This window comes from Gastrolobium bilobum, unplaced genomic scaffold, assembly GCF_033153095.1.
Source record: "Gastrolobium bilobum isolate Gb01-03AN ecotype WA unplaced genomic scaffold, APGP_CSIRO_Gbil_v1 utg23698, whole genome shotgun sequence".
In the NCBI taxonomy this organism is placed as follows: Eukaryota; Viridiplantae; Streptophyta; class Magnoliopsida; order Fabales; family Fabaceae; genus Gastrolobium; species Gastrolobium bilobum.
Window position 1 is genome coordinate 159,392 of NW_026897033.1, and position 11,648 is coordinate 171,039.

An 11,648-nucleotide genomic window follows, 5' to 3' on the forward strand; every position below is an offset into this window, starting at 1 on the left:
CGAGAGAATATAAAGGAGTGAGGGTTGTAACAACTTTACAACTCATCCTAATATAAAATAATAAACATACCAAAATAAAATAAAATATTATTTATATTATAATAAATACATCAGAATTCTAGAAACTTATATATATTGTAATCCTCAATCATACATCAGAGTATCAGTAGAAAAGGAATATATCAAAAAAAGTGTTACTATAGAAGGGTTTCGTATTAATAATAAATGAATTACCTTTGGGAGGGGAGCATGTGTTCGAAAAGGAGAGCATGTGTTCGAATCTCTCCAGTACTACCTTTGGGGGAGAGATTTAAAGTCTTAATCCTGAACCCGCCTCGAATCGGATTAGTTACGAATCAATGAACCGATTGGAATATTTCCAAAAAAATAATAATAAATGAATTACTATGCCTTTTGTCAATGCATTTCACTCCATCGGCCAAGCTTTCCCTTTTACGATTTATTAAACTTCCAGGTCTAAAGACAGCTCGGCGCCGTTCATAGTTTTTCGATCAGCAGTAGCATTGAGCCTAATCAATTCCAATCCTTTCATATTTTACCAAATTCCCACCAATAATAAATATTAACTTAAGTGATAATATCCTCAAAATTTGTGAATATACATATTTTTAGAGAAATAAAAATAAAATTATCACATGAAGATATCATTTCAAATTTCAATATAAGAAATAAAAATAAAATTTTCACATGGAAATCACGTCAAATTGTAACATAGGAGATCAATTCCCAACTTGTGCGCGCGCTTCATAGCAGTTTTTTCCCAAACATATGTAAGACTTCAAATCAACATACAGCTGGTGACCATGGGCAAAACTTGAGTTACATGAAACTCAGTTAGAGGAATATATTATCTAAAGGAAAAAGAAAAAGTCTGCCTTAAAAAGTTATTTCAAGATGTAGATTTTGGTAGCAAGGTACCACTGACGAAGGAATCTTTATGGTGCAACTCTACACACTTTATTCTATGTTGACTAAATTTTTTTTCTTGTTTGGCAGATACTGCCAATGTTAAAGGAAAAATAATATAGCTTTTATGAAGATTGGTAGTAGTGTTCTGGCTGGTCCAATCGGCTAGCCCAATATAGCATGCCTAATGCCAAAGAACCAAGCCATCTCAGTCCTACTTGCGCCAATGTTGCTACACCTGCTGATACACAATAGCTCCCCCAACGTTACATACTAGATTGTCTTAATGTGGATACTCACACGTCCCCTTTGTCTTTACATACAATCAAAGTGTCTTCCCCCTTTATGCTATTCTCGTACAGCAGCTGCTGTCAGCACTACAGTAGCTGCAAAGTGCCTTACCCCAGCAAGGTCATGTTGAAACGGCTCTTCCCTATGGTAGTTGACTTGGCTCATCTCCCCACACAGATAGGACTTAGCCCTGACTATAAATATCCATCTCTTTCTCCTCATAAAGGACCAAGTCACTAATTTACGAGTCATTACTTTGTCACTTTAGAGAGCCACTACAGCCACCTAACACCCCCTATTGTTACACACAACACCTGGGACCTCTTTGTGTAGCCTTGGTCTGCGCCATTGCTTTGAGGGACACTTTTACAGTGATCGCAATACCCCTTTGGGTTACATATTATGTTTTCTTGCTTCACTAACAGTTCAGGTAGATACTTGGTTTCTATTTGGCTTTCTGTTAACTACCTAGGGATGGTATTGTTAATACTCCTAGCTTTAACATATAAAGGTAAGCGTTAGCGTCACATTGCTATAACAAACGGAAGAGAATAAAATTATAGTAGCAACTGCACAAGTATACACATCATAAGTAATATAGGGGTTTGTGAGTCTCTTCCTATCAACACTTAAGCAAATCAAGAGAACAAAAAAATATTTTTGTTTCCAGAATAATGAGAGAAGTATGTTGAGATAGATGTTATAGAATTTTTGAGACGAAGAGATCTAATTATGAAAGGTTAGTTGAAGATTACGTTCTTTCCACCAATTAAGCTATAACAATGTTGCCATTTGGAACTATGTACAACAATGTTCAGGTACTCTAATTTTCGGTAGTATGAATAGTCCAGACTTCCCAGAGACTTAATGTGATCTCGTAGAATTATAGCCTACACATTCCTATGTAAGGTCTAATTCATGAAATCCTTAGTTCAAAACGTCAAAACCTTGGGATGATATATGCCGAAACTCATTCTTGATATTGCTAGAAAATGCATATTGTGTATGAATCCTTCACATATTGCTCAACTTCACAGTTAAAACATAATTTGAACAAACTGAACACAGTGTAGAAATTCCCAAAAAAATAAAACTATAAAATGGCTAAAATACTTGCTCTCTTCAACCAAAAACAAAAGTACTTAGCTCATGCTAGAAAGTGTGTTTAAGATGAAGCTACAAACACCAACATAAACGTAAAACATTACAACACAAAATACAGGTTCAATAATTTAAAATGAAAGAACAACAAAACTGACTCAAGCCAGCAACAGAGAAGAAAGAACGAAGAAAATAGTGCCAGAGTTGTATTCTGGAAGTTTTTCTATATCTGAACCGATCCCCTTTTCTCTTTTTTTATAGAGTTTAATTTAGCTACAAGTACAGGATTTTCCTTATCAAAATAGACCCAAGCTTCAGCATCTGATGGATGCGTCATAAATTGTTCATCTCTATTATGCTCCTGATGCCATCTCACTTGACCAGTTGTTTGTTTTGAAGAATACAATCTCTGGAGTTTAGGCACAAGAGAAAAGTCCACATCTTGCTTAACACTTAACGAAATGTCTTCCTTCCATTCCTCACATATTTGTACCTGTCTTGTCTACAAAACCTACAATTAGTGAGATCAACATCTTCATAGTAAGAGCATACATCCAATATGGCAGCAATGAATCTTTTCACATCCAAGCCCAAGCTCTTTCACCCTTTTTTTAATTGGTAAAAATTCTTCAGAAAATTATTTTCAATAGTAACAACTTGAACCATCAACTGCATCCATCTGTTGTAAGCAAACACACTCATACGATGATTACTCTTTAATCATAGTGTTGCTAAGGTAGCTGATAGTGCCGTGTGTTCAATATTTTCAATGTGTTTGCAAAAATCTCATAATGGATGCTGTATATCTTGAAGCATTTTATAGAACCTTTTAGCTTTTGGATTAGGCTACTCTGCCATGTTAAATGGTTCAGCATGAGTACCGAGATCAAAATATTGGCCAATCAATGGTTGTGAATAAGGGAAGAAATGATGAGTGTTGAAAGTGAAAGTGAAAAAGGTGAAAGGGAAATATATTAATTTTTTTAATCTAACTGGATTTTAGCTACAAAATATTCCACAATTTTGATCGCGAAAAGCTGCATCAAACGTGTTGGTTGTCATTTCATATTTTGACAACAATTCTATCACAAAATCCATTGCAATTTGCGACATACACAAAGTGCCATCACAAATGTGACATAAATAGTCAAAAATGCCTCCAATGGCTATTCGCTTGAGACTATATTTGTCGTAGCGACCGTATCAACTTGTGATGGAAATAAAAGCTGTCGCAAATGTGTCATTAATAGCTATAAATGCTTCCACCATTTGTTTGGCTGAGTCAATACTATAGTATGTGCACCATGGAAATTAAAGCCGATTCAAAAATTGGCACCATTTTTTAATTTCAAATTCTGGAAAAAAATCATCTAAATTTACTTTTAAGTATGCGCTCCATTTCAGAATTTCAAATTGGCCGAAATATTATTCCCTCGCAATTTTTGGCTTTCAAATGCAAATTTCGCAATATCTAACATTTATGGAACTCCCGTTAAGTGTGACTCGAGGTACAGAGGATTCGATTCGTACAATAATTAACGAGAATGTTATTTTCGTGAAATCTTACTATAAAATGCTTGATGAAGAAGACTTACAAAGAGGGTGTAAAGTCTTACTAGCGCTCCATTAATGAAGGAATTACCTCTTCCCAGGTGTCGATTCAACCACAAATGTAGCTATTTCATTTCTGATCTTCATATTTTCACTCACTTCATATTTTCACACATTTTGGGCTCTCATTTCATAATGCAATGTACTCATCTCACGTCGAACTTGACTAATCTCAACTTTAAGTACTTCCTTTATATTCAAACTAATTTCATTTTTATAAGCATTCAATGACATTAGAAATGTAATGAAAAAATTGAATGTTGAATTGTTCTTCCACCTTAATCACAGTTCGATGCATCATCGAGACTTTTAATTGATTTACGGCACATCTGGTTTGTTGCTAGATATCCTAATGTGTAAATGGATGAACATTCTTCTCGTCTTTTCCCCCTGGACTAAGACATTGTGTGATCTACTTGATTGCTTGCTTTAAATCGGGAATAGATCTTTTCTAATAAATTGTATTTCATATTCATGATTAGGAAATTTCTGAAAACCGAAAACAAACAAACTTACTAGTTCAAATATGTTCTTTTTGCGTCACAATCACTTTCTCTAGTTCAAATGTTATTAGAGCACAAGACGAGGAGATTAGGAAGTAGTTACAAAGATTATGGCAGAACAACTTTAGTAGGAAGTGAAAATAATTAAAAATAAAAGGTAAGTGCTTTTAAATTAGAGTCAACATATAAAAATTGTAAATAGTTAGATTATTTCATGTTTCAACACTTGTGACAAAATTTAGTATCGTTACAAAAAAACAAATAGAGTTCCGTCACAACAATCCTCACAAATTATATCGGGGAGTACCATTAAAAATCCATCGCACATTGCGACAAATAAAATATCACATCTATCACAATGTTTGCTCCCTATGTTTGTGATGGCTTTTTCCGTCGTAAACATTTTTATCGCAATATCTCGTTGCAAGTATGTTATTTTTGTGACGAAAGTTTTATATGTCGCAAATTATGATGGTCTTGTGAAATAAGTATGACAAACTTTGTGATGGAATTTGTCAAGGGGAATTGGCCGATATTCCGTCGCAAATTATTTTCATTCACAATTTTCGTCGCAAATTGGGATGACTTATTTTCTGTCTCTATTCCTCTATTTTCTAATTGTGAAAGAAGAGAGAGAGAGAAAAAAAAATTAGAATAGATTGTTACAAAATTATCACCGTTGATTCACCATTGTATGGTTATGATTTTTCCAGATGACATGGTGGTTATAAAGGTGAATCAATGGTACTAAGGGAATATAGAGAAAAATATTGGAATAGGCAGTTAAAAAATATCACAGTTGATTCACCTTATATGGGTAGGATTCTCCCACATGTTGTGGCCATGTTAAATAACACATGAAAAGATCCACTCCCTTTAATTGCTGATGTGACTACAGTTAGTTGGAAATAATATTTTCAAATTTCCCTTTTCTAGTTCAATTTTCTTATTTTTGCATTGCGTTTTTTGGCCTCTTTGCCAATTCTCTCTTGGTCTAGCGTCATCCTATTAATAATCTGCAACAATGACCAACAATGTGAATTTGTTCACTTTAAATCTTTTTGGTCCATTTCACACATAATTTTATGAATGATCTTGCAATGCAGAATTTAGTGACAATTGTACGTAATCAGGCATAATACCATCATATCACCTGAATTTGAGTATGAAAATTCCTAATCAATAATCAAACCAGATCTCTTATATTAATCTTCTATCAGTAACGAAATCTTTAAACTGTATTTATGCTGGTAGGGATATAAATGGGCTAGATCAAGCCAAGCTTTAGCCTAAACGAGCTAGGCTTGTATAAATTATTTCAATTCTGGTTTGGCTTGTTATCCTTATACAAGCCAAATTATAAGCTTGGCCTGACTTATTTTTCAAATACAAAGCTTGGTCTACGTTGTCAAGCCTACAAAGCCTTCAAAAATGGCATATTGCATTATGTAAAATATAGGTTAAGATTATTTTATTTCTTTGGTATGTTTAATTTGATGGAATATATTTCTTTTCTATGCACATAACAACCGAAAAAATTAACAATCTAACTATGTTACTAGAAATCAAAAACAAAAAATAGCAAGGAAGTAAAATGCTTAATTACATTTAAAAAAAAGAAATACATTCTCTCGCTCATGAATTAAAAAATTTCACTCAACAAAAATGATAATCGTGTTGATGAAAGAAGACAAAAGTTGAAGACAATAAATTGTTCAACAACATCATCAAAACTTGAAGAGATTCATATTTTGTTGACTTTTTGCTTCATACTCATCACCAAAGGATAAGAATTGCAATTTGCATGTCTTGATTGATTAAGGCACTTTCTTATTAGCAAATTGATAGCAAGTGATATTGACTCGTCCTTCATAGGAAAGTCTTGAGAGTCGATGGTGAGCGATAAATAGATTGGAGGGGATGAGAAGTTGAAAAACTGGTAGAAGAGTAGTAAAATTTGGTGAAGGAGGGAAGGGAAAAGAGCGGTGAAAGCGAAGAAATTTTGGGTTAAGAAAATATATGTTTTCCAAATAAGAAGGAAGATTGCGAAATATTACAAAAATCGTAAGATATTATTTTATTAAAAAATAATAAGACATTATTTTATTAAAAAATAATAATGTATTAAATTATTAAAAAATAAAATAATATTATATTAAAAATAAATAAAATTATTTATTAAAAAATACGAGTAGGGCCTAGAGCTTAGAAGCAAGCCAACTAAAAGTGACTTGTAGCTTAATTTTTAAATAAATTTTTAAAGGAGCTCAATTCTATACAATTTTTAAAAAGAGTCAAATCAACCTGTAGACCTTGACAAGCCGCCTTTATACCTTTATATGCTGGGACATTTTCCTTTATTTTATTTTTTATTTTTTATTTTTTGGGTTACATTAAAAGAGGGAACAACTGTAGACAACCACAATACATGGGATAAAGACCCCCACAACATCTTGAAACAAAAAGGCAGCACAAGTTTGGCATCAGATGCACGGCAATGGAGAGCGTGTGACCGTGGTTTGATTGCTATGGATTTGGAAAGTCGAATCCTTCCTTATAACAGAGCCCTTTATTTTCGTTGTTAACTTTTAACATATATAGAAATAAATCTAAAAGCCAGAATCTAATGACGGCGCATCAGTAATTACTCACACAGAAGTGCATGTATAAATAGGCATAGCCATTTCCACCTTTCTAATTAAAATCAAGGAACAAATCGATCAATTATGCCTAGATCAATGGATCCACTTGTTCTTGGACGTGTAATAGGAGATATTTTAGATCCTTTTACAAGTTCTGTGTCTCTGAGGATTGTCTATAACAACAACAACACGGAAGCCATCAATTGTGGTGAGCTCAAGCCCTCCCAAATAGTCAACCAACCAAGAGTTGAAGTTGGTGGACATGACTTCAGGACCTTTTACACTCTGGTAATTAATTAAGTTCAACTCCACACACATGTATTATTAATTGGTTATATATATTATTCTTCATTTTGATTTTAGGGTCGTTGTTATCGTATTGCATGCAGATCATGGTCGATCCTGATGCACCTAGCCCATGTGATCCAAATCAGAGGGAATATTTGCACTGGTAAGTGCCCCTCCCTCGCTTGTTTATGAGATATTTGAGATCACATAACATATTTGAAGATCCATTCTCTATTAAAATCAGAGGGAATATTTGCACTGGTAAGTGGATGAGATTATTCATGGATGTAGATATATATTAGCCTTCATAGAAACAGGAAAGTTGGTCATGCAGTCGTGGTGAGATAAATTTAAGATTATCAACCAGATTTCTATAAATGCCTTTTCTTTTCCATCATTATTTCTCTCCAAATTTATACTTCCTCGTAGAATGGTCTTCATGTTCATGTGAGATTTCATCCAAATATTCTAAACTTTTTAGCTACTTCTTTTGACTATTATTTTGGGTTCTAACAAATATTATATACACTCTATCATAGATTAATATGCTTTTTAAACTTCCCAATCATGTATTTTTACTTTAATTTCTACTAAACTCCAAATCATTCATATCATGTGAAAACATTAGGTTCATCTCATTTTCTTTTTATTCACTTTCATACTGCATATAAAGTAGACTCAGCAATCAGATATATAAAAGTATTAACTGAAACTAGGGGAGAACTATACCTCTCTTACCACTTGACGCATCATATGCGTGTGACTGGGGATTGGGGCATTTTGAGTATATATAACTAAATATCATTAAAATAAAAACAAATCAATTAATTAATTTTTATTCTTAAAAACTTCGAATTCATTTTTACTGTCTCTTCGGAAACACTCTTCACATGTGAAAAGATTCTCTCATTATAAGAATTTCACAAGTTCTTTTTCCGGTTTAATGTGTTATGTGGGACACTGGGAAAATATCTCACTCACAGACGCTCCGCTACTTTTAATTTTTGTAAAAGGAAATAGGAAACATGTTTATTATGATGCATGAGATAAATATGTTTATCATGTTGCATAAGATAATTTTATCTCATGCATACATAAAAATAGATGGTACTAATTTTTTTTTCTCTTTTTTTTAGTGAGTCTCATTTTTTTTTTTTTTTACGTGTTATATATTTTATGCAACGTAAGAAACATATTCCTCTTTTCTAAATTAAAAACTACTATCAGGTGACTTTTATTTAAAAATATAATTCGAGTGCAGCTATTACCTTATAGCTGAATTTTTTTTATAAATACTATATGAAATATCTTTTTGCCTACATATTTTTTTTTAGTAGGCTGCCTAAATATAATTTAATAACATATAATTTTGTTTTTCTTCATCGAATGCCTAGGTTGGTAAGCAATATTCCAGCAACTACAGGGCCAAGCTTCGGTATGTACGCAGCTTTTATTTTCTATATATCTATCTTGGAACATTTATATTTGTTTGTAACTGATCAATTATATAGCCTACTTGTTGCGAAATTATTAGAAAATCATAATATAAAATAATTAATTTAACATCTACTTAATATATAATTTAAACTTTTAGATTGAATTGATTTTTATATGGTATCAAATCCTTTAATAAAATGATCATGAGTTCAATCTTTATCACCCACATTTTATTAATAAATAAATAAATATTATGGAGTTTCTTAGTTATGGTAATTCGGGTTGCACAACACGAAACAAATTTAATACGAATATACAACACGAACAGGACACAAATTTCAAAACAGGTCAAAATCTTTGACACAAATATGACTTTCATATTTTGCGAGTTGACACGAATAACCCGCCAACCTCAAAGTGTGTAGCTTATTATGCCGGTTGGCGTGACATAACACGACACATATAACTTGTTAACTTCAAAGTGTATCGCTTATTATGCAGGTTGACACGATATAATAAGACATTAATAATCTGTATATTGAATGTTGCTTTTACAGATGTCGTGTTGATATGAAACAACACAAATAACCTGTAAAAAGATTAATGCAGGTCAGTTTCATGTTTGGCACATAACATGACACAAAAAAATTTATGTCAATTTTTACCAACATGTTCATGATACGATTTTGAAAATGGGTCGACTGAACATGAATTTCTCATGTCGTGTCAGCGGGTCGTGTTTAAAATTGTCATCCCAAGAGTTTCTTAGACAGTTAGATAAACTTTTGCATTGTTCACAATTGGCTCTTATATAAGGGACGTGTTAGAGAAATATAATAGAAAACAATTATTGTGACATTCACTTAACAGTTTAAACATTTGGGTTAAACCAAATGTGGCATTCACCTTATACAAGAGTCCATTTGAGTTTAAAAGGTGAACAATACACATATCCACCTACAAGAAACTCCATAATATTGAATTGATTCTTTATACAAACTAATATATAGAGGCAGGATATTCTTATACCAATTTAAGAATAAGAAGTCTCACACAAAATCTTAATAGTTGATTTGCTTGAATCTAAAGGCTCAATCTCTAATAAATCAAAATCGTTAGGTATAACTTACACCGATGTAAAATTATACTCACCCTGAATATATATATAAGATCTAAGCTCCTTATATTGACATCACTTGAGAATTAAGAAATGCCAATATTATAATTTGTCTTTAATTCCATTTATGAATAGTATTTTAAGATATAACAATTTAATAAAAATAAATGAATTGTAAGATTATTAATTTTTGTCATAGCTGAATTATAAACTTTTACTAATAAAAATAATTAGTTTAACATTTTAATTATAAATAATTATTATTTAAAAAATAATTTATATTTGTAAAAGTATACTAAATATATCATTGAATTGTTGAGTTTTTATTTTTATTTTCTTAAAATCATAGTATAAAATAATTTTAAAACATTTAATAGAATGCGATTAATTTTAGATTAATAAGTGATTTGATCTTAATATATATGCAAACAATTTAATAGAATAAGTAATTTATATTTTATGAGTATGATTCAAAAGATCAAAAAAAATTCAATCTAATTGTTAACTGTGAGATAGTTATTTAATTAGAGATTGTTCATGTGTGTGTGTAAGAAGTCATCCATCATTTTTGTTGTTGTTAAATAAAACACCTTATTTCATTTTGTTATGCAATTATTTACTTTAATAACTACATGATAATTAATTAATTTTAAAAAATTTATATTGAGAAATAGTAAATATTTTGATTAAGCAAATTATAAAATACGTGTATGCTATAATACACTGTCTTGCAGTTTTATCAATTGAATTTTTTATTTTTTTTGGTGGAAATCAATTGAATATTTTATTTTACCTGTAATGCCAACGCATTTACAGTAGAAGAGAGTGTGTTCTATGAAAGTCCACGACAACTTATTAACTTTTATAGCTTAAGATGAATAATAATTTTTTTTACTGGAAATAAATTTAAGTAATTCAACAATTTAATTTATAGTTACTTAAATTTTATTTTAAATATTAAATTAAAATAAGAAAAAATGTATGTCATTTAGTTGTTGATATTTTGATATCGTTTAAATTCTTAAAATTATAATATATGTTGAATTTTAGAAAATTTAATAGAGTATAGAAAATGGTTTATTCTTGTGGGTATGTATCTGCGGATGTGATAATGCATTTTGTTACACCTATAGGACAAGAGATTGTGAACTATGAAAGTCCACGACCAATATCGGGGATTCATCGTATTACTTTTGTGTTGTTTCAACAATTGAGTAGACAAATTGTAGATGCTCCAAGAAGTCGCACAAATTTCAAAACCAGAGAATTTGCAGAGGCTAATAATCTTGGATTACCAGTTGCTGCTGTGTATTTCAATTGTCAACGTGAAAGTGGTTGGGGTGGAAGAAGGATGTAATCTGAAGACCCCTTCTTTGATAGCATTATAACTATGCAAATAATCACATTAATATGTGTTGATGGCAATGATACTGCGTTGCTGTCCTGGCTTCATTAATTTGAAGCCTCTTTAAACTTCCAAGTTGGCTTCATTAATTTGCTGCTACATAAAAGCTGTGCTATGTAAGGAAATGGTATGTATGTAATATATAATTTTCACTAGGAAATGATGCTCGCACTTATATGTAAGGGCAAATAATATATTTATCAGAATTCTGATATTTTCACATTGGAATTTTTACACCATTTATACATTGGTTAAAGACTTACACAAATTTTTTAGTTAACGGACATTATCAATACATATATTCACATTGGAATTTTTACATCATT

At 31.3% G+C, this 11,648-nt stretch overlaps 1 protein-coding gene across 1 annotated transcript; it reads left to right on the forward strand.

Annotated features, from left to right (window-relative positions):
- The first annotated feature begins 7,159 nt into the window (after positions 1–7,159).
- On the forward strand, positions 7,160–11,315 carry LOC133303567 (protein VERNALIZATION 3-like). The gene is made up of 4 exons (XM_061503488.1): positions 7,160–7,363; positions 7,465–7,526; positions 8,758–8,798; positions 11,051–11,315. The coding sequence occupies exons 1-4, from the start codon at positions 7,160–7,162 to the stop codon at positions 11,272–11,274; spliced, it is 531 nt and encodes a 176-aa protein (XP_061359472.1). The 3' UTR covers positions 11,275–11,315.
- Positions 11,316–11,648: the final 333 nt, after the last annotated feature.